Source organism: Lissotriton vulgaris, chromosome 5 (assembly GCF_964263255.1).
Source record: "Lissotriton vulgaris chromosome 5, aLisVul1.2, whole genome shotgun sequence".
Lineage (NCBI taxonomy): Eukaryota > Metazoa > Chordata > Amphibia > Caudata > Salamandridae > Lissotriton > Lissotriton vulgaris.
Genome location: NC_141693.1, coordinates 1,780,209,473 through 1,780,234,945, shown reverse-complemented (window position 1 = coordinate 1,780,234,945; position 25,473 = coordinate 1,780,209,473). Strand labels below are relative to the sequence as shown.

General features: G+C 47.0%; 1 protein-coding gene across 2 annotated transcripts in view; it reads right to left on the bottom strand.

The window, feature by feature from the left end:
* Window positions 1-841: 841 nt before the first annotated feature.
* The window catches only part of PLEKHH3 (pleckstrin homology, MyTH4 and FERM domain containing H3), a 253,299-nt gene continuing 228,667 nt past the window's right edge, over window positions 842-25,473 (bottom strand). For both annotated transcript variants that reach the window (XM_086924097.1, XM_086924096.1), the window contains exons 11-13: window positions 24,838-25,302; window positions 15,268-15,459; window positions 842-1,297 (exon numbers count right to left, since the gene is read on the bottom strand). In XM_086924097.1, coding sequence (XP_086780223.1) covers window positions 1,166-1,297; window positions 15,268-15,459; window positions 24,838-25,302 — 789 coding nt within the window. In that variant the 3' untranslated portion in view covers window positions 842-1,165. The remainder of the gene's footprint in view (window positions 1,298-15,267; window positions 15,460-24,837; window positions 25,303-25,473) is intronic.

Here is a 25,473-nt window from a genome sequence, read left to right as displayed (position 1 = left end):
ACACAGATGCCAGTAGTTGAAGCATTAACCCACTGAGCATGACCAGCAGCAATGGCCAGTCATTGGGTGATATATAAAAGTAGGGCTGTGAAGTAGGAACAAATGGACCCGAATTATAACATTTCTGGATTTGTAGTGGCAGAAGTCTGAGGTTCTGCCTATTGGATTCAGACCTGGTGCAGCAAAGGGGTAATCAGATGTCCTACACAAAAACACCTTTGAAAGTGGAGAACAAGTGAATCTCATTCAATTAGAAGACATCTGGGCAGACAAACTGTTCCCTACAAAATATTAACTCTGGTCCAGATAGAAGTTGATAAAATCGTAGAGAGGCGTGTGCTATCTTGGCTCATGCATACAAAGGCAGATTCTCCACAATGGGAATTTCCACTGGACCTGATAACGAGTAGGTTGGAAGGAGAGGACAAGGAAGACAAGCAACAGAGGATTGCAGAGTTCCAAAGAGTAAAGCCTAGCCAGAGATCACAGTGAGCACCAGTAGAGATCCAGAGTCCTGTGTTGGGTAAGATCCCGGGGAAGCGGTCACCAAACAAGTATGAAGACAGGAAAGGCTCTATCAACTGAGCAAACACATTTACAGCTCTGGAAATGAGGGGGTTTAGCTTGGCAAGGACATACTCTGACAGGCAGGACCCGCTCAGCGGTTATTGCCATTAAGCCACGATTGGCACTGCAGGACTGCGCACAAATTAGAACAGATCACCACTAGGTTAGAACAGCCAACAACAAACATCGCAACCAGTCACACTTCTTTCAAGCTGTGTACAAACTTACACCCATGTTTTGTGTTTAACAAATACAAGCTGGGCGCTGCATACTATTTGGAAAAATAACCATCTCTGTTTCAGCGAAACATAGCATTGAACAAAACCTATTAGCATAAACAGCAAGTTGCACACAGGTACCAAGGGACAGAACACACCAGTGAGTACTGCACTGTCATTTCCTGTAAATGCTTGGATGGCTGGAATAGGAAGGTTCCAACGCAAAGCTGAACTTCAGCTCCGACCGCCACTACAACCCAGGCCGGCCACAGGTAGAACCTTTGTGGCAACCCTGCCATGAACAGAATGGCTTTAAAAGGCACTGCCGTTCGAGGCTTGAGTCTTTCAAAGTGTCCTCCGGCGCTGCATGCGCCCTTCCCTCACACTTCCACAGCAGGAAGCTCTGGCTGCCCCAGCTCCTCCTTGATGTTGCCTTCAATCTCCCGTTGCTGCGACTGGTGGTTCCCAATGCTGGTGAGGTAAGTGTTGATGAGCTGAGAAATCTCGTCCACCTGAAAAATAAAGCAGCCACATTATTAAAGTGGTATGAGTGAGAAGTGGTAAGATGCAACATAACCAGGCATAAGGAAGCACACACTGTACCCTATCACCCAATAAATCCTCAAGTCTTTCGAGCTTATTTTTTGTAAACAGCAAGTTAGGATGGCTTCTCAAGGCATCATCAACAATTCTTGCCACCCAAATACCTCGCTTCTCATTGCTCACAAGTCGAACAGCTGGTTCAAAAATGGAAAAAGTGACTTACCTGCAATACTGAGTTTGAACCTTGTTTTTGCTTAGATTTATTTATTTATTTTGGAAGTTTTATATAGCGCAAACAAGATCTTTGCAGATATCAGAGCGCTTTACAGACGAAGGTAATAGCATGGGAGTACATAACAATTGGGGTGGGGAAGGTACATGTGGGAGCATAGTCAGACTCAACAGCATAGTCAGATCAGACAGATATATCAATAATGATACAAGTACAAATAAGTAATAGCGTAAACAGTCAGGAAGGTCAATAATACGAGTCATACAAAAATGCAAAAGAAAAAAAATCAGCAGAACTGAATGGTACAGCGACTGTAAATATCATACCGAGTAATAATTCAAGTGTATTTAGCCATGAGGATAGCTTTTACTTCTTTCTTAAAAAGTATGGTGGAGGAGATGAGCCTGGTTTCAGGGGGAGTGAGTTCCAGATCCTAGGTGCCATTCCTGAGAAGGAGCGCTTATATGTTTTTTCCTTGCGAAATCTTTGGGGCTTTAGCAAGAGATTGTTTGTGCCTCTAGTGTTTCTGGAGCCTCCAGAAATCGTCAGCTTCTGAGCGAGGTATCCAGGTGAGCTCAGTTGGACAGCCTTGTGCGTCATGCAGGCGATTTTCAGATGTATTCTGGCTTCAAAAGGCAGCCAGTTCAGGGATTTCAGATCAGGGGAAATGTGTGAATGTTTTTGTGATCCAGTGATGAGTCTCGCTGCGGCGTTTAGAGAAGCTCTTATGGGTGCCGTTATGTAGTTAGGGGGAGACCGCAGAGGGCAATGCTGCCGTAGTCTATTCGAGGGATGACTAGTGCTTGTACCGCAGTATGGAAATCTTTGGCTGGAAGGAAGGGTTTGAGTTTCCTTAAGGTATTGATCTGGTAGTTCGCACCCTTAGTTGCTTTGTTGATGTGTTCCTGCATGTTGAGGTTGGTGTCGAGTGTTATGCCTAAAGATTTTGCTGAGTCCACGATGGTAGGATGAACATTGAGTGCCGTTAGGTGTTTAAGCCAAATTTGAGCGGTAGTGATTTTCGCGGGAGGTGAGATCAGGAGGAACGTTATGTACACTCCGACATACAATGGTTGGGAGAGAATTACCAATAATTTTTCTATATATTCTCCACGTTCTTTGTTGTCGACCATGAGAGTATGAAGGGCCTGGACATGAACAATGTTGTCAGCCTGTTGTCAACATTATTTTGGAGACTCAGTTTCATTGTCTCAGTTATACATGTAGCCTCTTTTGTGAATATTACCCATACTTAAAACCTATGGCACTTCACTAATATGTGCGCCAACCCTTGTAGGTTAGGGATAAAGACTGCCTGAATGCATATGCAGGATTTGTGTGTGCGAGCCCCACCTGCCACCTGAAATAAGCAACATACCTTTTCAACAGTCAAAATATATACATATACCACCGCCTGGTGTTTCATGGTCCAGTTACCATCAATGACACAGTGGATTTATATCACTCCCTGATCTTTATTAAAACTAACTAAATCTTCCTAATACAGATCAACCTGCAAGGACAAGCTTGCTGCCCATAGGAGATACTCTCTAGTGACAAATTCCAGGACATATACTATGGCTATCCAGATAGCAGAGTCATACAATTAGGTCACAATTATACAGGACACACATGTATTCTTTATAGACTAGCGTTCTTCTAATAGCCTCACTGATACTTACAACTCAGGCAGTATGTCATCATGTCTTCTAAACACTCGCCAGCAAAACTCCCTTCGCACCCTCATTTGCTGCCCCTTCAAGTAGGGTGAGGTCACATTCTCTTACCTTAAGTTGTGTGAAAACGTCAGCAGTCTCATTTGAAAATATTTATAGCCATACCTCCAAAGACGCTACTCCAATCTAATGAGGCACTTCTCTTCTGAGCAAGCTACCTACCCCTCATGCCAGTCTGAGCACATAAACAACACGCACAAACACAATTACAGTAGTAGGGGATGGTCCAAATATATGGACCTACAAGTCCAAGCATGCAAAGTACTATTGCTTAAATGCAAGTACTGACAGAAGGTCTCAGCATTGACCTCCGACCACTTAGACGCTATGACAGTCAATGGGATAGGTAGCTGGGAGACCCCTTGCGGTATACACAACCTACGATACAACACTGGCTGGGCTTTGCCTCTGCCCTGTGAATCCCCTTGCCCTGTTCATTGTGTAATATGAGAGTATAACGCCAGCTGCTACAGATCTCCAAGAGCTGAGCTGGAAACAACAACTACGCTCCTGGTGGGGCATACTGACTATGTTCTTATCTTAAATTCAATAAGTAACTATAAATAATGGCAGTGCAGGCTGTTCCCGATAGTTTCACTCATCTTTTTGACTAGCAACTGGTCACTTCAATTTGAACACAAGGACAAAATGAATTACTTGCAATAGGATAAAGACCTATAAGCAACAACGAGTGAAGGAAAAAGGTCTCCACCAGTGCCTTTCGGCACATGGTAACGAATGAGAGGCAAAAAGAGCAGTATCTGGACATAGATATTGGGAACAGAGTACTACTGCAAAGAAGAGCTGGAGTCCAGGACAAGCTGGGATTGTTCTAACCAGAAGTCACATACTATAGCTCTGTGATTTCTACCCTCGGACTCTAAATCCATCATCTGGCATCAGCAAGCACTGCAGAGCAGTCGCACATGGGGAGGAGGGGGTGGTCAAATGCTGATGTGTGAGACCTTGTTGGTCACATGGGGGTGCGGAGGAGAACAGAATATGAGAATCCACAATTTATAGTTTCATAATGCATGTGAATGACATGACGCTTTTGTCTCAACAAGTGTGTATGCGGTTGATATACTTTGTCTTGCAAAATGTCTCTGTTGATTCGTTAACATATTTGATTATGTGCATATGTGTCTCTGTTCCATATGCACTGTTATGAAGTGATCTATTCCATGGGATTTCTTCTGTTATGGAGCATGTTGAGGTAGTGTCTTCATGCAAGGATTGGTGTGGGCCTTCGGTAACGATATGTCTGTAAGAAACATTAGTTAGTGTTAGATTCCTTACCTTAGAATATCCCCAGGCGTCAGACTGGATCCGGAAAGTTTTCATCAGCAGTACCCTTGCACGTCGGTAGGCGTCGTCTGCGGATTCACGTCCGTCGTCGTCGTGATCGTCGGGAGTACTTAGACGCCACCCTCGCGAGCTGACGTCAGTTCTGTACATAGATTTCCGTGCTAGGAATGCAGAGCCATGACAGAAACAGACACTGGTGCCATGAAACTAGGGCCTCGAAAGGGATTTTCTTAACCCTAGATATCGGTTTGCAGAACAGGGAGGATGGGTGGGGAGGCAAGGAATCTAACACTAACTAAAGTTTCTTACAGATATATCATTACCGAAGGTAAGTAACTTGTGCATCTGAAAAACACGTTAGTGTTAGATTCCTTACCTTAGAATAGATACCCCAGCAATACCAACCCCGGTGGTGGATCTGCGAACCAAGATCACACCAGAAAGTCCTGGAGAACGGAATGGCCGAAAAAGCTATCTCTCCGGACTTGGCTGTCCAGGCAGTAGTGCCTAGCAAATGTGTGCAGCAAGGCCCACGTAGCTGCCTGACAGATGTCCTGCAAGGAGACTCCCCGACCCAGGGCAGTAGTAGCCGCCGTGGCCAGAGTGGAATGGGCGCGCAGCCCAACAGGAGGCTCCTTTTTCGCCAAGGAGTAGCAAACCTTGATGCACAAGACGACCCACCGAGAGATGGTCCGCTTGAGTACCGCCCGTCTCTTCTTAGCGCCCACGTAACCAACAAAGAGCTGGTCGTCCACCCAGATGGTGGAGCCTCTCTTCCTCTTTCGAGGGATGCAGAGGCGGAAACAAGGTGATGGACTGCACGATGTGAAAGGCTGTGACTACCTTGGGCAGGAAAGAAGGAGGAGTCCTCAGAACAACCTTGTCCGGATGGACAGAGAGGAAAGGAGGTTTAGAAGATCGAGCCTAGCCCTCACTCACTCTCCTGGCAGAGGTGATGGCAACCAGGAATGCAGTTTTAAGAGTCAGAAGACGAAGAAGACAGTTATGAAGTGGCTCAAAGGGAGCGCACATCAGGTACGTCAGAACAGGATTCAAGTCCCACTGAGGCATCACGAAGGGAACAGGAGGAAACATGTGTGTGATGCCTTTCAAGAATCTATTTACAACCGGGGACTTGGGGATATTCTGATCAGGAAGCCTTAAAAAGGCTGAAATGGCCGAGAGGTAGCCCTTGATAGTGCCCAGAGCAGAGCCCTGCTGGGCAAGAGAAAGGAGGAAGATGAGAACCTCTGAAGGGGGGGGGCAGAGAGAGGATCCACAGCCTTTGCTGTGCACCATGCCACAAATTTGTTCCACCTACAGGCGTATACCGTTTTTGTGGAGGGACGCCTAGCTGCCAGAATCACATCACAGACTTCAGGAGGCTAGTCAAATGGCCTCAACTGCCGCCGCTAATCTCCATGCATGTAGGTGGAGACTGGGCAGGTTCGGGTGGAGGACCGTCCCCTGCTGCTGCGACAGAAGGTCCTCCAAATCGGGAGATCGACTGACATGCTGAGTAGCTCGGGATACCAGTATCTTCGTGCCCAGTCCAGAGCCATAAGGATGACTTGGGCCTGGTCTCGCCTGATCTTCTTCAGCACTCTGGGCAGAAGTGGTATAGGCGGAAAGGCGTACAACAGACCACTCGTGACGAAAAGCGTCGCTGAGCGACTGCCGCCTTGGAAATTCCAACGTGCAGAACTGATGATATTGCGCTTTCTCTTCGGTGGCGAATAGATCTAACCAAGGCTCTCCCCACTGCTGAAAGAGACCTTGCGCCACATCCGAGTTCAGACGCCATTCCTGATCCATCATGCACCAGCGGCAGAGTTCGTCCGCCGTGGTGTTCAGGGAACCTGCCAGGTGTTGAACCACCAGGGTGACGCCCTGGTGTTCCAGTCATTGCCAGAGGCGCAAAGCCTCCTGACAAAGGGTCCACGACCCCACCCCGCCCTGTTTATTGCAGTACCACATGGGGGTGGTGTTGTCCATGAACACCTGCACTACACTTCCCCGGACAGAGGGAAGGAATGTCTTCAGTGCAAGTTGGATCGCCCGCAGCTTCAGTAGGTTGATATGGAGGCGGGACTCCGCCGGAGACCAGTGGCCTCTGATCTCCGCCTCTCCCATGTGGACCCCCCATCCCAGGAGGGACACATCTGTCACCACCACGTGCTCCGGTTGGGGTAGGGAGAGGGATCTGCAATCGCGGTTCGTGAGCCACTACTGCAACTGACTCACAGTGCCCTCCGAGATCAGGACGTGGTCGTACGGGTTGCCCTGATACTGTACCCACTGAAACTTCAGGTCCCACTGCAGAGCCCGCATCCACCACCAGGCGTGATGCACCGAATCCACCACCAGGCGTGATGCACCAGAAGGATGCAGGAGGCCATCAGGAGCTGCAGAGCCAACCTGACCGAAACTCGGATAAAGGCTGAAAGATCGGAATTAGAGCCTGAATATCCCGAACCCGCTGTTCAGGGGGAAAAACACGAAACTGCTTAGAGTCCAGAACTGCTCCGATGAAAAGGAGCTTCTGAGAGGGGCAAAGGTGTGACTTCGGCACTTTGATGGAGAACCCCAGCGAGTGCAGGAGGTCAGCATTTTGAACCATTGACGCTCCGTAGGTCCAAGATGAGGCATAGGCGTCCTTTACCCTTCATGGATACCAGAAAGTAGCGGAAATAGCAACCACGTCCTACTTCTGGCCCAGGAACGAGCTCGATGGCCCCCTTGGCCAAGAGAGCCATAACTTCTTCCTTCAGCAGTTTCAAGTGATCCCCCGATATGCGGTGGTACTGCGGTGGCATGGCTGGAGGGGTCACCTCGAAGGGGAGGGAGTAGCCCCTTCAGACGATTTGCAGCACCCACCTGTCCGACGTGATGGTGCTCCAGTGCAGGAGGTGATGGTGAACCCTGCCCCCCACTGGCGTCGAATCAATCATTCCATTTGTAAAGCGCGCTACATACCTGTGAGGGTCTCAAGGCGCTGGGGGGGATCAAGGGGGGGCTGCTACTGATCGAAAAGCCAGGTCTTGAGAAGTCTTCTGAAGGCCAGCAGGTCCTGGGTCAGTCGTAGGCTTGTAGGGAGAGTGTTTCAGGTCTTGGCGGCGAAGTAGGAGAAGGATCTGAATAGCCGGACTAGGAAGGCAGATGCTGCGGGAGCGGATGTGGACTGACCCTGCCGTTGTCACCAGGCACCACCACGGCGGCTACCACGTCCGCGACCGTGTTGGGACTGGTTCTGCGGCCTGTGGCTGGCTGGACGTGTGGGGTCGCCCCTTCCTTGGCCACGAAAGGGGCGAAAAGCGGAAGTTTGCTGGCGCTGGCCTAGGTCCAAGGACTTGGCTGTAGCCCAGGAGTCCTTGAAACGTTCCAGCACACTGTCCGCTTTGTCGCCAAAAAGGCGACGGCCATCGAAGGGCATGTTCATGAGTGAGGCCTGGACATCCCACGAAAAGTTGACAGACCTCAGCCAGGCATGGGGGCGAACCGCCACCGCCGTTGCAATCGCTCTACCCAGCGAGTCTGTGGTGTCAAGTCCACATCTAATTGAGTACCAAGCTGCATCCCACCCTTCCGCCAGGGCTTGGGCGAGCTTTGTCCGGGCCTCCTCCGGACACTGTGGCAGCACATCCGCAACCGTATCCCACAGAGAGTGGGTGTAACGGCCCAAAAGACAGGTGGTGTTGACAGACTGCAGCCCCAATCTCAGAGAGGAGAACAGTTTCTTCCCAAACTGATCATACCTTTTGGATGTATCTCACTTACCCTTCTCCAAGATGTGGCTGCCACCAAAAGGCTGCATTAGTGTCAAGTGTTTCTAAACCTCTTTTATGTAAGGTTCAAAGTGTGTTTTTAAAAAGCTGGCATTGTGAAAAGTTGTTTATAATGACGCCTTGTGCATGCTACTATAGCTGGCAAATGGACCTTCAGCTATTTGCACGCTATTTTGCACCAGTAGCAAATAATGTTTTTCTTACTAAGAAGGTCATCTGTGTGTTTCCACTGATGGTTTCATTTGAGAAATCTTAGCATTTTGCAGCGTATCATATCCAAGTTGCCAGTCTCTTTTCCTTCATTATGATTAAACTCCAAGTCTTCAGGAGCCATGCCACTGGGATAAATGTTCTGGCTCTGGGTGGGCTTTTTAACATGTTCCTACGACATTGTCAATAATACCATGTATGTCTTGCCCACATTGGGGTTAAGATTAACATTTTTATGCCAGGAACTCTGAATTTCCTGACCACTTTCGGCAACAGCGGTATTGAATGAAAAGAATATGCAAGCAAATATGCCCAACTAGTTCAGAGGCATTTCATTGCCCTTGGAAACTGGGTGTTGAAATGTAAATGCAGAAGTTTAGCATTTTCTGCATTTGCAAACAGGTCTATGTTTGGGGTTCCTCGCTCAGCTGAGATGTCTTCTACGATTTCATGATTCGGCTCCAACTTGTGTGATATGCCTACTTATCTACTTCTCCGTCAGCCTCGAAGTTCAACTGCCCCATTAGGTGGATCTTGTTCTTTATTGCCCCATTCCAATGCTCCTTTTCCATCTTTGATAGGGTATTTGGTTTTATTCCTCCTTGTTTGTTTGAATAAATCAGTGCTTTAGTGTTGTCAATTTGAATTAATATGCATGTTCCTTTCATTTGTGTTTGGAAAGCTTTTAGCACTAGGAAGACACTTTGACTGTGTGTCACACCCGAGGTTGTGGTCCATGATGGAGGGTATGGGTATCGATCCACCAGGAATTGGTTTCATATGCAAGTTGTACGTCAATGTCACTGCCTGTGTAAGGTATGGCAGGAAGAGGGAGTGCACTCGCCTCTTTAAAGTCAAAAAGGGAGTAAGACAGGGTTGTGTTCTTGCCCCGTTACTTTTTTCAATCTATACGAACGGGGTAGAGTCCGCCCTGTCTGCTCTACTGGTGGATGTGCCTAAATTTGATCGTATCCCCCTTCCGATTCTGGTGTACGCTGGTCGCGGTATTGATGGCCAGATCGGGCTTAGCCCTACAAACGCAAATCACAGCCTACTCCGCCTTTACGGCCTCCCTTGGCCTAAAGGTCAATGAATTGAAATCCTTTATAATCGTGTCTGGAGATGCAAGAGGTGAGAAACATCCCCATTCCCAGTTGGCAGGCAAGAAAATCGAGACAGTCGACTCCTTTTCATACCTTGGAGTGCTTTTTGATAAAGACCACTCATGGTCTAATTTAGCGGCAGCAAGAGCCCAGGGCATGCAAAGGAGTGTGTTCGCTGTAAACAGATTTGCTACGATATTGGGAGGCAGCTCACTGGATGCAATTAAGAATATATATTCAGCTAAAACTAAGTCTGCTGCACTATATGGGGCAGGAGTGTGGGGTATGGCTACTGTTGCACCGCTACAACACATAGAAGACTCCTTTTTTTAAAACTGTGTGTCCTTACTGCAATCAGCCCCAAATCATATTTTACACTGTGAATTGGGGCTTCCTTATTTGAGCGACAACATATGACTGGCTCCAGTCTTGTTGTGGCTATCAGTATGACTGAGGTCTACAGTGGATTTGACACAAACCATTATCAAGGACTGTTGTAAACTAGATTATTATAAAAGAATTGGATGGTTAAGTTACGTAGAGGTCCATCTGAAAGTGTTAGGGATGGGAGAATTATTTCAGGACCCAGAGTCCAGCAAAAGGGTTTCAAAGGAAAGAAGAACTGATTTATTCATTAAGAGATCAAAGTATGCCCAAAGAGAAAAGAAACATTCATCATTCCTCCATTCTTTGTGAGGTGGTACCACCAAGGTCGGGGGGAAGGTTTTCAGTATTTATCACTCATAAATAATGCGCAACACAGATTTATCCTTTTGAGTTTCCGCATGAACATGATCCTGCTACTCCTGAGACACCCCCAAAATAAATATAAATTAGCAAACCTCTTACCCTGTCCCTGTAACAACTACGCAGTACAGTCAGATCTACACATAGTATTATTTTGCAAGACCTATACAGAGGAAAGGAAAACATTCATACTCCCAATCCCGCGATACCACAATTGTAGGCAGTGCCAGGTGGCCATGTATTTTTTAAAAACTCTACTGGATCCATTTGTATGCTGTTCTGTTGCCTCATTTTTGTGGGGTTGTCTTAGGAAGAGGAAAAAGATGGGACGACATTTTAGTAGCAACAACTAATTAATTAATTTTGAATTCTGATCTGCTTTTTTCATAAACGTTTTTATATGAATTTACCCGGATCACGGCAACTGTTTAATTCTTATTTTAAATGTGTATATATTGTGTTGGAATTTTGAGATAACTTGTGCTTTTATGATCCGTTTTAAAAAGATCGAATAAAACTGTGTGACTGACTGACACATTTATGTATTGGACCACTTTTTCACGTTCCACTGACTCCTTCCTAAGGTTTCTCAAGAGTACATACCACCCTATGTGATCTATCCTTTGTTATTGTCACAGAGTGAAGTGGTGCCTGGAAAGAATTACCTCTTTATGTTCTTCCTGGTCTGCAAATTTAGTTCTTGGAACTTGCCGGGTGACAGACTCTAAACCATCTCACTTTCCACTGTTTTGTGACCATTGCTTCATTAGCCACTTCTGCAATGATCTTATGTGCAGTCTGGAACACATGAAGCCATCATGCCAAATAGTCACATAACTGTTCTCCCTGTCGGAGATTGTGATGTATTTTTTGTGGACTGCTAGTGCTAGTCAGGAAATTAAATGGTTCTCCAAGGAGATTTTCTCCAGTGCTGGGATTGGGGATGATTTCTTACTATTCACTGAAACCCCACTGAGTGCAGCAGCTGAATGTCGGTGTTGCTGCTCTTCTGGCATTGCAGTAATTCTCTTTTAATAATGCGTCGTCTAAACATGGGTACAACAGTAAAGGTTATTTTCTTCAAGACGTTCTATGAACACCCTTGGAGCAGATTATATACCAAAGGGTAGTACTGTAAATTTGCACTGATCTGCTCCAAAATAAACATATGGTATTTGGCAATGGTTTTGATATGTGAAAGTAGGTGTTTAAGTATAATATTGCTAGATAAGTCAAATTTCTCTAGCTTGAGAATGACGTTCTGTAGGGTCGTCGTCTTTATTTCCTCTTAAATCCTCTGTAGAATGGCTCCCACGGCCTTAGCTGTGTCTGTTGCCTTTTTGTTTTCTCTTAGACTTTGTCATACTGTTTTTGACCAGATCCAGTCCGTTAAAGGGAGTGCTGATGATTGATGTTTGCACCTTTGGTTTGAAACCAGAGAATCTGAAAAACGTGTGTCTGGGCAGTACCATGGCTGTGCATAGTAGCCTACTGGCAGTAACTGCTGAATCCAGAGTTGATCTGAGGCAAGCAATGGAGATGGTATTGCCCTATTCAATTATGCGTTTTGCCCTCTTTTGAAATTGACGAGGTGGTGTTGCATGAGCTCCCCTATTTCGTCCCATTGTTGGTGTTTGTACCTTGATAGGAGTGCAATCGAGTTTGCTATCTTCCATTGTGCTGGTGTCTCTCTTGCCCTTTTCTTCCTCACTGCATCTAGTCACTTACTGTGCCTGTCTGGTCTGTAGTGGCTGTATTACTAGTTCTTCTCCTGTTCACAGTGGCAATGAGAGAATCAGTTCTGCATGACTTTTAATATGTGTAAAGTTTGGGGGGAAATTTTATTTTTTCATCACTCTAGGTGTGATTGCCTTGCACGGGACTTGTGCTTTTCACTTGTAATACACTAGGCAACATTGGGAGGTAATTACGGTTTTCTTTAAGAGGGGTGCAGTGTTTCTAAGAAGAAGGATGATTCTTCTTACTTTTGCTGCATACCATAAGTATCAGCGGGTCTTTAGGTCATATGGAACAGCTGTTCTACTAGGGTATATCTCTACTACTTCTTATGGTGAATCAGCCTCTATCCGATCCAGTATGTTGCTGTCCGAGTCCTGTGCTGCCGCTTGTGTTATGTGATTTCCTTGTTTGAGGGGCTACTTCCTGAACGTGTGTATCCAGTATACATGGATTCTTGTTCTCATTCCTTAATCTGTCTCTGTAGGACTATTCTGCCCCGTTTTACCTGGGTTCTTGTACAACGCCATTAAAACACCAAGGGGGTCATTAGGATGCATTGCAAAAAGGGAGCGCCTGCCATAAGGGCGGGGGTTCCGTGGGGGACATTAGGATGCGCCCTCCACAGTGGCGGGTGCATCCAGCATTGTTGTCATTGTGGCGGGAGGCACAATGCCAGGAAGGCATGCTGTGCACTTCAATGCACAACATGGCAGGCACCACACAGTGCCTGCCATGTTGTGCATGGAACTGCAGGGGGGTATAATAGGTACCCCCCATGTGCACCCCCTACCCCCCTGAATCCCAGGGGGCCAGCTATGGACCCCCAATGGCGAAAACCGCCTCTCTTTCCGTGCTGGTGTTGAAAGGCACAACCCAGCAGACATGCTAATATGGATGGCAGTGTCTCCCAGAAACCGCCACCATGTTAGCACCTTTTCCGCCCGGTCGACTCTGCGACTGGGCAGAAAAAAAGCGGACGGTCTTTCCATCCACCGGGGTCCCCCCCCCGCCATGGTAATGTGGCGGGAGTAAATGGAGATCGGGCGGTGGTTTATGGCGGGCGGATCGCCACCGCCATACGGGCGGTGGCGATCCAGCCGCCATACTAATGACCCCCCTCCCCCAAGTTCTTTCTTTTTCAGAAGGGTATCTGCCATTTTGGCCTCAAGTTTGCGTTTCTGTCCTACAGAGGGCTCACCCTTCAACGTTGACAGTTTAATGTATCTTGTGTATCTTAAGGTGTGGTATTTCAGGCTGCTTGTCATCCACCTTCCTCCGGTCTTGGTCCTCTGTTGGAGTTGAGCCGGATGGTCTAAGCTTTCCACCACATCTTTATCTTTGTTTTGTTTGACCCGTGTGGAGAGTCCTTAAACCTTTCCATCATAGGCGTTTTCAACATTAAGGGCTTAGGTTTTACTTTAGTGGAGTCCAAAGTTTTGGGCACTGAAGACTTTTCTTTCTGAGGCATTGTTTGCTTACACTTCTTTGGCATTGAATGAATGCCTTTCTCTACCATATTGCTTAACTCAATATCTGTGCAAGTTGTATCCTCAACATCGGACTCCTGGATATGCTCCCCTGTGCCTCCTCAATACTCAATAGGGTGTTCAATCGCCTCTCATCCAGAAATTCGTATAACGTCAAGCTATCCTAATGCCTTTCCCATGGTGCAGTGTGCCCACCTTGGTTTCTGTCTTATCTTTAGTGCCTTCAGTTTAAAATGGTCGTAGGCCTTTCAGATCTCGGACTTCTAGTCCTTCGGGAGACCGATATTGCATAACTTGTGACCATACTTTGGATAGGATTTTAAAGGTGTATGTTCCATTATCTTTAGTAAGTAACATTTTTAAAAAACTACTCCGAATGGAACTGGGCTCTCGAAATGTACATTCTCTGACCCTCCGACAGTCAAAGTTTTCCCCACAAAAACCTGTCCTTCCCCCCATCTTGTATCTTCACCTTCACGGATGAGTTCTGTCTCATGTGCCTATGTATGCCTTCAGTACATATGTATGTACATTGAATTCTTACCTCGATTGCTATGTAATCTTCTTCGTTCCCGTACCCAACGTAGGAAAAAAGGAATCAACGTGAAAGTAATGCACAGGGGCTCTCTAGGCTTAAGTTAACATCACAAACCCTGCCTATGGTTGACCCCCAAAAAGTGAAAACTGTACTAAATTAAGATTTCTAGACCCAACCACTAGATGACGTAGTAATGCATGTACGTGAATTTAGAAGAGGGTCCCCCTGCATAATCAAGTTTAGTCACATTATTACTTGGGGCGTGGTGTTTTATCATCAAGGTCAGTGAGGGGTTAGCAATCAAATAGTGGAGCAGATGGGCTGCAATTAAGCATTACTGCCCGCTGGCACCAACAGCTGTTATTTACCCATACCCACGATTGTGGGCTCGAGCAACGGGTAATGGCCCCGCTCCAAAAAAAATAGTGAAGTGAAGCTGTGAAACCCACAAGGGGCAGCTGTGATACCATTAATCTGCTTTCAAGGGAAGGAGCTTTTCTGAGATGCAGAGCAGCGCCTGTTTCTCTCCTGATTCCACTGTTTAAGTTAAATATGTAAACCCTCTGAAGTCAGGCTTGCCAGCTCAATCCTTTGGATGGGAAATACACGGTGGCTGCAACAGAAGTTGATAAAAATTGTTTTTAATTTTTTCTTGGTTTCATTCAGCCTTTTACTCATCAGCAGGCAAAGGGTCGAAATGCCATGTCAAAGGAAGAGCAGCTTTAACCTCATCAGCAGGACAAGGAAAGAAGCATTAGCTGTGTAGTGTCAAGTAGCAGGATGCTCCCAAAGCGGTTCCACAACAGTAGTTATATATATGCATTCTGGCTGGTCAGATGGATTCTTGTGTTATACTCGTGGCGCCAATGGAAAATGTTCTGTCTACTGCTTCAGTGTCTTTAACAGGGCTCCTAACATTCCCTTGTATTATACATTATTACAGTACTTTTCAGCTTCAACACCCTAGGCCTGAAATGTCTGTATCTTAAAAACATCCACAATCTAAGGTATTCTTAAAAGACAGAAATATACAGAAATCTAATAGATACTTGCCTTGGACGTCTCAAATATAAGGTCTTTTTCTCCAACGGAGACCTTAAAAGTGCTGCTGTCGGACACGCCAAAGGAAGAGATCTGACTGTAGCAGTAGCTGTCGAAGGGCTCCACGTCACCTTGTTTATACAGAGAGAGAGCCTGGGAGTTGACCCCCAGCCACAGCTTTTGGGAGAAGCTTCCTGCCGAGCTCTGCGTGAGAGAGATGGGAAAGAGTTCAGGGAGGACCACTGGAGAGACTATGCAAGAATTATCTGGTGGGAAAGCCACACAACGCCAGTCTCGTTCACTCAGCAAATGACCCACTGTTCCACTCCTTGGGCGGTCTGTGAGTGAAGTGCGTAAGTGTGTAACAGACCGCAGGCCCCCTCCTAACTCGACCCTTGCAAACAACGGGCCATACACACTCACTGCTGAATTAAAATGCTGTGGCTACATTTATAACATAACGTGTATTTATAAAGCGCAAATGCACCCCCAAAGGGACATCTTGTCGCTGAATAACAGAAGTTTATAGTTATCCAACTGTTGTGCCACACAACACAAGAAGAAATTGTTACTTCTCTGTACCTATCAGTTTATAGCGTGTTCTGTTGCAGATTCCTAGGCTATGCACTCTCCTGATACTTAGTGTTCCATATGGATATTACAATGTATTATTTTGTTAACTGATCAGGTTTCCACAGAGCTTCGCCCAAAACTTTTTTTCGTCTATGGTGTGGTTATCAATCCTTCCAGAAAGTGGAAAAAGTAAATGTCATTATCTGCCTCACTTCCAGAGTGCCATGGGTTAAGTCAAGTCAAGTCAAGTCATAGAATTTGTATAGCGCACTACATACCCAGAGGGTTTCAAGGCGCTTAGGAAGGGGAGGAGGATTATTTGTCAAATATCCACGTTTTAAGCTGCTTTCTGAACGCTAGGTGATTCTGGGTGAGGCGAAGGTGAGCGGGGAGTGAGTTCCATGTTTTGGCAGCCAGGTAAGAAAAGGATCTGCCTCCCATGGTGGTCTTGTTGATGCGAGGTACAGTGGCGAAGGCTTGGCTGGAAGAGCGAAGTTGGCGGGAGGGGGTGTAGAAGGACAGTCGAGAGTTGAGGCAATCTGGACCGATGTTGTAGAGTGATTTGTGTGCGTGGGTAAGCAGTCGGAAAGTGATCCTCTTATTGACGGGTAACCAGTGGAGGTCTTTAAGGTGACCAGAGATGTGTTCGTTGCGTGGGATGTCTAATATGAGCCTGGCTGAGGCGTTTTGGATTCGTTGTAGTTTCTTCTGGAGTTTAGCGGTGGTACCTGCGTAGAGGGTGTTTCCGTAGTCCAGTCGGCTCGTGACTAGAGCGTGGGTGACTGTTTTCCTTGTTTCGGAGGGGATCCAGCGAAATGTTTTTCTGAGCATGCGAAGGATGTTAAAGCAGGAAGAGGATACGGCGCTGACTTGTCTGTTCATTGAGAGTGAAGAATCCAGGATGACGCCAAGGTTCCGTGCGTGGTCTGTCGGGATGGGTGCTTTTCCGAGGGGTTCCGGCCACCAGGAGTCGTCCCATGCAGAGGGGGATGTACCTAAGATGAGGACTTCTGTTTTGTCTGAGTTCAGTTTCAGACGGCTTTGTTTCATCCATTCGGCGACTTCTTTCATTCCTTCGTGTAGGTTAGTTTTGGCGGTGCTGGGGTCCTTGGTGAGAGAAAGGATCAGCTGGGTGTCGTCCGCGTAAGAGATGATGTTGAGGTTGTGTTGGCGGGCGATGGCCGCGAGGGGGGTCATGTATACGTTGAAAAGGGTGGGACTGAGTGAAGATCCTTGAGGTACGCCGCAGATGATTTCAGAGGCCTCGGACTTGAATGGTGGGAGGCGGACTCTCTGTGTTCTTCCGGTGAGGAACGAGGTGATCCATTCCAGTGCTTTTCCTTGGATTCCGATGTTTCTGAGGCGTTGTAAAAGGGTGCTGTGGCAGACTGTGTCGAAGGCTGCAGAGAGGTCGAGGAGGATGAGGGCGACTGTGTCTCCATTGTCCAGTAGAGTTCGAATGTCGTCTGTTGCTGCGATGAGTGCGGTCTCAGTGCTGTGTTTGGCTCGGAAGCCAGATTGTGAGGGGTCGAGTGATTTGTTGGCTTCGAGGAAGGCGGCGAGCTGGTTGTTGACGGCTTTCTCGATGACTTTGGCCGGAAATGGAAGAAGCGAGATGGGGCGGTAGTTTTTGAGTTCGGTGGGGTCTGCTGTTGGTTTTTTCAGAAGGGCGGTGAGTTCAGCGTGTTTCCAGTCTTCTGGGAAGGTAGCGGAGTTGAAGGAGCAGTTGATGACGTCTCGGAGGTGCGGAGCTATAACGGAGTCTGCTTTGTTGAAGATGTGGTGAGGGCAAGGGTCTGTGGGGGATCCAGAGTGGATGGAATTCATCAGGCGGATGGTGTCCTCAGTGGAGATTGGGTTCCAGGCGTTAAGGGTGTTTACGGGAGGACGATGGTCAGCAGATGGTAGGGTGGGTTGGCTTCCGGGTTGGTTGTCAAAGCTTTTGTGGATGTCAGCAATCTTGTTGTGGAAAAAAGAGGCTAGGGAGTCGCAGAGGGTTTGAGAGGGGGTGATGTCGTTGGAGTTGGCCGAGGGGTTGGAAAATTCCTTGACGATGTTGAAAAGTTCCTTGCTGTTGCGGGCGTTGTTGTCAAGTCGATCCTTGAATGCTGTTTTCTTGGCTTTTCGGATCAGTTGGTGGTGAGTACGGGTGGCGCTTTTGAAGGCGTCCTTGTTGCTGGTGGATGGGTCTTTTTTCCAGGCCTTTTCAAGGGTGCGGCACAGTTTCTTGGACTTCTTGAGATCATCGTTGAACCATGAGGCCTTCTTGTTGCCAAGTTTGTGTTGACGTTTTTTCAGTGGTGCTAAGGTGTCGGCGGTGTTGGATAACCATAGGGTGAGGTTGGAGGCGGCTTCGTTGACGTTAGATGAGAGGGCTGGGGAGGTTCGAAGGAGCGATGTGGAGATCTGGTCCGTGGTGATTTTGTTCCAGTTTCTTTGTAGAGTTGGTTGAAGGTGGATGATGGGTTTCGGCTTGTTGTAGGTGAAGTGAACACAGCTGTGGTCAGTCCAGAGGAGATCCGTAGTGTGGCTGAAGGAGACATGGTTGCTGGAGGTGAAGATGGGGTCGAGTGTGTGACCTGCGATGTGGGTGGGGGAAGTGACCAGTTGTTCAAGTCCGAGGTTGGCGAGGTTGTCTAAGAGGGTGGCGGTGTTGTGGTCGTTGGTCTTTTCAAGGTGGAAGTTGAGGTCTCCCAGAAGGATGTAGTCTTTGGAGGGGAGCGCGTGTGGGGTGATGAAGTCTGTGATGTCTTCACTGAATTTTGCGCGGGGTCCTGGTGGTCTGTAGAGGAGGGTGCCTCTGAGAGTTGTCTTGGGGTCGATGTGGATCTGGAAGTGAAGGTGTTCGGAGTTGGCGAGGTTGGCGTCGGAGCTGGTAGAGATGCGGATGGATTTCTTATGGACGATAGCGATTCCTCCTCCTGTATGGACGGGGCGGTCCTTGCGTGTGATCTTATAGTCATCAGGGATAGCGATGGCGATGTCAGGGGCGGAGGAAGCGTTCATCCATGTTTCCGTTAGGAAGGCGACGTCAGGAGAGGTGGTGTCTAGTAGGTTCCAGAGGTCAATGGCGTGCCTGTGGACCGAGCGGGTGTTGAGAAGGATGCATTCTAGGTGGGTGGGGTCGGGAATCAGTGGTGTGGTCGTAGCGGAGATGTTGTTGGTGCCGCGAAAATTGCAGGAGAAGCAGGAGAACGGTCCATGGGTGCGTCCAGGAGCGGCTTGGACGCAGTTGGGGGCGCGACCGGGGTTCAGGGCTAGGAGGGTGGCGGCATCGTAGGTAACGCGGGGGGGCTGGGCAGCGCGAGGGGCAGGGGGTCTGGCGCTGGGCGCGGTCCAGGCGCGGACGGGCGTAGACGGGCTTACCTTTGGCGCACCTTCGGCGCGGATTGGGCGCGGTCGCTGCGCGTAAACGCTGCGCGCAAATACTCCTGTCATATATGGATGGTGGAGGGGGAGGGGCGAGGGCGTTTCGGCTGGGAGGCGGGGCGGGCTCAGGGGGTAGGAAAACAACAACAGCACCGGAGACAAAATGGAGGGGGGAGCAGAGCAGGGCGCCGGGGCAGGTCGCGCTACTAACGTTAATCCAGGCACAGAGTAAGCAAATACCAAATCAACAGAAGAGCGCTATCACCTTTAAATGCTAAGCAGCGCTGGTTACCAATCTCGCGTGGTACTAGACAGGCAGACCAGGGAGCGACCACTCGCAGCTGGAGCAACGAGGAGTCACAGCGCTATGTGGACAGAGGGGCGCTGAAATAGGTAGTGGGAGGGCGTTTCGGCTGGGAGGCGGGGCGGGCTCAGGGGGTAGGAAAACAACAACAGCACCGGAGACAAAATGGAGGGGGGAGCAGAGCAGGGCGCCGGGGCAGGTCGCGCTACTAACGTTAATCCAGGCACAGAGTAAGCAAATACCAAATCAACAGAAGAGCGCTATCACCTTTAAATGCTAAGCAGCGCTGGTTACCAATCTCGCGTGGTACTAGACAGGCAGACCAGGGAGCGACCACTCGCAGCTGGAGCTGGATCACTTGAACCAACTCAAAAACTACAGCAATAAGAGAACCTTTGTGCCATCCACTGCTGGGTGCTTCTTTGTATCACATTTTACGTTGGCTGCTCGTCAGGACCTGAAGTTGGAATCTTACTCCTTTAGGGAAACTCAGGCTTAAATAACATTTCTGACTTGTTTGGACTTTACAAAAGGACAGGAGAAACCCTCCAGGTAAGCTTCGACAGGTAGTTTCCCAGAGTAGTTCACACATTTTGTTATGAATTCCAACTTACACACATGCCAAGGCATTTTTCATTTGTGCAAACGTACCAGATGTACATTTACACAGGTGCAGGGCTAGAGTCGAGGGTAGGCGCCATCACTACCCTGCTGCAAAGCTGGCTGCTTTCAGCCAAGTGCCACGTTCCTTTTCTACTTTGTCCCAGTGTAATTTTATTTAAATTTCAATATGTTTTATTTATTTTTATACAAGAACAGAATAGCATTTCTGTTACAGGGTTAGCATAGGTTGTCCCAGGTGAGTTTATACATCAGTGTCCTAAGACAGTGTTTCACATTTGTTTAGCTAACCCCCTATATCGATAATAAGAAAGAGACAGACCGAATAAGATAGAGAAAGGGAGAAAGAAAGACAGACAAAATAAGATGGAGAAAGAGGAGGTAAGAGAAGGGCAGAGAGAATTACATTTCTTATTTCTGACACCAGAACACTTTCAGCAGCGCCTGCACATTGTTTGCTTTTGTTCCACGCAGCAACATGCCGGTGGGGTAGGAGCACATCAGATTCCAGCAGGGCCATAACAAAGGCGAAAGTTAAGGGGCCATTATGCCATTGCTTAATTTGAGCTGGTGGTTTCTGGTGCTCACCATCACTTAATTTTCAACACATGTACTTATTACAGTCAGCCAAATTGTAGCACTGTTTATGTAATTTAGAGAAAAGAAGAAGAACAGTTGTTTATTAATTCAATATACATTAAAACAATGAAAACCTGCCTCCCACGCCATTCTTATAGCTTTGGGGGTCTGAAATAGTCTGAATTGTCACACTTGTAGAGTGTGATGGTTAGTGGTTGTGTAGGTACTATCACAGGCAGAGTGGGCAGGGGCAATGGATGGTGCAAGCTGCAGTGGCCTCCTGATGAGGGCCCTGCCACTTATTATTTTACAAATTAAGCACTGCATTGAGCCTCTTTTTTGCTGGCTAAGAGCTATGAGGAGCCTCACATATAGATGCAATGGAGGGGGGAATAAAGGCTCACATCTCATATCTGAACAGGTACTTAAGAGAGAAATGCTTTTGACTTTGTTCAGTCCCTGTATACAAGAGATATGTATACACTGTAAGAATGTCAGATGTGTTGGTCGCCCCAGCATTTTTTGTTTTATTTCTTTTATAGTTCTTTGGCACATAGTAGTGCTAAAGTGCTATGAAAGAAATAAAACAAAATAGTGGTATTTAAATTGTTATTTTTGTATGTGTTATGTAAAGCGCTCTGACACTTGCATTGCGATGAGTAGTACCACCATCCATCCCAATGCAGGGTGACAGAGCGCTTTACATCACATGCACAGATTATACATTGACAATAAAGCATGTGTGGACATCAATATATATTAAGGATGTGTTACATAAGACAGTGAGGGTTACCAGGTGTAGGAGCCACATGTCCTTCATTCCTCAGGTGTGCTATATCAGAAGGATTACAATTTATGAACTGCAAGTAACAAAAGAATCTCAGCCTTGTAACCCACTTACATAAAATAAAAATATGTCATATGCGTGTCACATTTTGTGCTTTGAAGGAGACATATTAACACTCTAGCTCAGCGGTTTCCAAACTGTGCTCCCTGGTGCGCCGTGAAAACTGGCCAGGGGCGCCCCGAACAGATGAGCACACAGTTTGGGAATCAGGAATAAATAGTATGGAACGTATGTGCATTCAACACTGCTCTGTGTGGTCAGGCCTGCAGTGGTTGCCCTGGGCCACAAGAGGGCAGTGCAACCTCACTTTTGTTATGAGGTCCGAAGCCTCTGGGCCAAATCCACGCTCAGGGGAGGGTTATTTAGGCACGCACTCCTCCCTATTTTAAGCAGTATTTCAGTCACAGGCTGGGCAGAGCAGAAAAAGTAGCATCCTGGGACAAAAGTGCAAAGTTTTTCGGAAACTCCGGTGAAGTTGTAGCTCTTTTGATAATTTAATAATTGTGAGTATTATGTGTTGTGACACACCTTTGTGGTAGTCCCAGAACCGTGCACAACAGTCATTAATAGGCAGCAGGAAGGCTCAGTGGCACATCAGGTTGTACAAAGGACAAGATAATTACATGTCATTTCAAGGAAGGATGAAGGCAGCAGCAATAGCCCTTACTGTTTCAAATGAGTCCAGGATAACAAGGCACCTAAAGCTACTTCACTGCCTTTATATAACATGCATACTTAAACTAGTGCGACGTGTGTACCATTCTTTCGACTTCGTGAGAGGCCTACATGGCCTCTGACCTGTGGATACAACCAGGGCCACTGGTATTCTGTGGCAGGGGACCACCAAATTATGCAACAGAATGTGGAACATTTTGTGATAGTATGTTGTTATTTTGACACCACATTCAACATGTTGGTGGCTAAAAGTGGTGCTAAGGATTAAAATAAAATATCCCTACAAGCATAAAAATTCTCATTAAATCTTTATTTTATGGCACAGACTTATCAATTTGGCTAATGTGAAGTATGGTTAGCTAAAAGAAAACAGAGACTGAGTTTACTCACATATCTATACTGTATAGTTTAGATATGTGAGTAAACTCAGGATCTTGTCTGGTAAGCAAGTGACCAACCACCAGACAAAAGAGGAGAAAAATTGATGTACTCCAGAGGCCGGGCTTACATCCCCCGCCACCCGTAAAATAAAGTGACATAATGGGGAGCCGCGAACAACTGCCAATAGGCCACAGATCGAAAAAGTTTGGGAACCACTGCTCTAGCTAATTTGATTCAAAACTTCGACTAGGCAAAACACAGATCTCTCTAGCAAATACGTTATCCTCCAAAGATCTTACCATTATTATTATTCCCTGAGATTTAGCTGGCACACAAAGATCTCTGAAGCAGGTCACTAGTGTAACGAAACTTGAGGGGGCTACCCTGCAAAACAGATTTGCTCACAAAAAATATTACACCATGGTGCTATACTACGGTGTCTAATTAAATTGCTTTGAGATTGCAAAAATTTGTTCAGAGAACACAATACGAATTTACCATAATTCCAACAAATTCCTGTATGTGTGGCTTTGTGTGATACACTGCCGCAACTCTGAAATTCTCTCCTCTCTAGCCACATAGGCTGGAAGACAATATCTACAGTCCAACAAATACTGGGCCGGGCTGAGGCATGCTTTGCCCTTTTACTTGTACTCTTGTAAAGAATTCCCGTATTTGGTTAGGCAGGAAACAATTTCATGTTAAAATCGTCTCATCTGTTGGAGGAATCCTTGGAGTTCACTGGGATTGTTTGGAGGTTTAATGCTCAACAAGGCTGCTTAGTTAGCAAAAGCTTAGAGATGGCCCACACAATCCCCTCCTTTTTGCGAGCTTTCAGGGGTCACAGACAGCCATGGTATTGAGCAGTTGTATTGGAAATCGATAAGCATCAGGAATAAAGTTCAATTTTCTACCCAAGTAACCTTCTATTTGCCTTTCCCTTATACTCCAACTCCTACCATTTCACCCTCTGTGATAGATAATGTACCTTAAAAAAAATCTCTGATGGAATATTCGTGCTTTAATTTTTGTTTCAGCTCCCATGACTGCGCCTCTTCTTTACTAACTACAACTTTATTAAACATGCTGTAGTTGCACCCTTTTCATTTGGTATTTTCTTTTGTTTCTTCTTCTTGGCTAAGGTGGGCACCTTTTCTGGACATGTGAGAGCTAAAGCCAGACTGTAGGTGTCATTTGGAAATCAGTCACAACTAGCTGCTGAACAACCACTAACAGTGCTCATTAGTGTAGGTACCTTCCTCTTAACGACTTGGGCAAATCCGGCCCCTAAGTAATTCCATATTCTAACTACTCTCTGTATGCCAGTCGGGGACCCGTAGCACTCCACATGGGTTGAGAGTATTCTTCCGTGTGACTGGACAATTGAGGTTAAAGTGAAGTAGTGTGGCTCACTGGTTAGAGGCGGCAGACCCGAGAGCAGAGGACGGCCCGGGACCAGGGTTCGATTCCCGGCGCGGCAGGTTTCTGGACCAGGGTCAGCGGACTCGATAATTCTCTCGCCTCGGTGCCCACTCTGATCAGCGATCACACTCGGCAACTCTGGGCATTAGCTTGCCTCATCTTCACTAACGGCCCCACCAGACCGCCGGGGATGCCTGGTCTCACCCTGGAGATACCCATTAAGGGACCATCTCTCAGGAAAGCCAGGAAGGGTTTCGCAGCGGTCGAAGCGCCTTGGGACCCTACGGGTAAGTAGTGCGCTATATAAATGCCTATACAAAGTGACTTGAAAGCGCAAAAGGATTGGATAACTAGATATTTGCAGACCTTGTGGTAACATACTTAACCCTGCCATATTCTTGATTAGCCCTGATGAAGTCTGTTGTCACATCTGCAGCTTAGACTAAACACGTGGTGGAAAGGCAAAGAAATAAAGACGCTTTTGAAAAAATAAAGGCTGTTGGTGGAACCTTTACTACAGAACTCTACGTTGCAATATTTGGGAGTGCTCGAAGCTTTGCACATACTCTCTATATATATCACTTGTGTTTTTGTCTATTTTTATGATCACTTCCTTACATGATATGTTGCATAGGTTGAATAAACAGCATTCTCCCAGAATCCCTCAACACTTTCAAACAAGTTGGTTCCCGCAAACAGGGGTTTAAATAAGCTACTGCAACTCAACATCGTATAGCCTTTTACCTCAAGCTACTAAGCAATTTCCAACCTTCTCACAAGAGTAACTGAAAGCAACTAAAGACCACATTACCATGAAAAAGTCCACATCGAAGAGAGTGGATCCAAAGCCGGGACACTCCTTCACAATTGCCACATAGGCCACCATGGCCTCCTGCCTGTCCATTCCTTGCAAAATCTTCCACTTGTCCACAATGGCAGACATAACATTGGCCCCTTCTTCATTCAAGCGTCCTTTAAACTTCAGGTCCTCCTCTGCCTTCTGTTTGACGAGGGAGTTGTTCCAGAGGCCATTGGGCAGTGCCCCCGATAACAATCCTGCCCGGAAGTTCATGCTTGGGCACTTAGAAGAGAGCGCCGGTTTGCTGGCAGCCAAAACTCGTGACCGTAGCACCAACATGGGGAAGAGATCCTCCAGTCTGGGAAAGGGCGAATGTGTGGAAAAGTCACTATTAAGGAACTGCAGTCTGAGCGCCGCCAACGATTGCAGGGTTTCCTCTGACGTGGCCATGTGTCCTTGCACCACCATTTCATGTGCCTAGGAGGGAAAACAACTTTGTTCAAAAAGTAGCTTGGTTAGGTCGAAAACACATAACTGCCTACCCCCAAAACGTGTGAATAAAATACTTGAATGCTGATATAAAGCTTTCTCATCCAAGTATCAAAGCACTGCAACACTAGTTGTTTATGGAGGAAAGAGTTGTGTCAC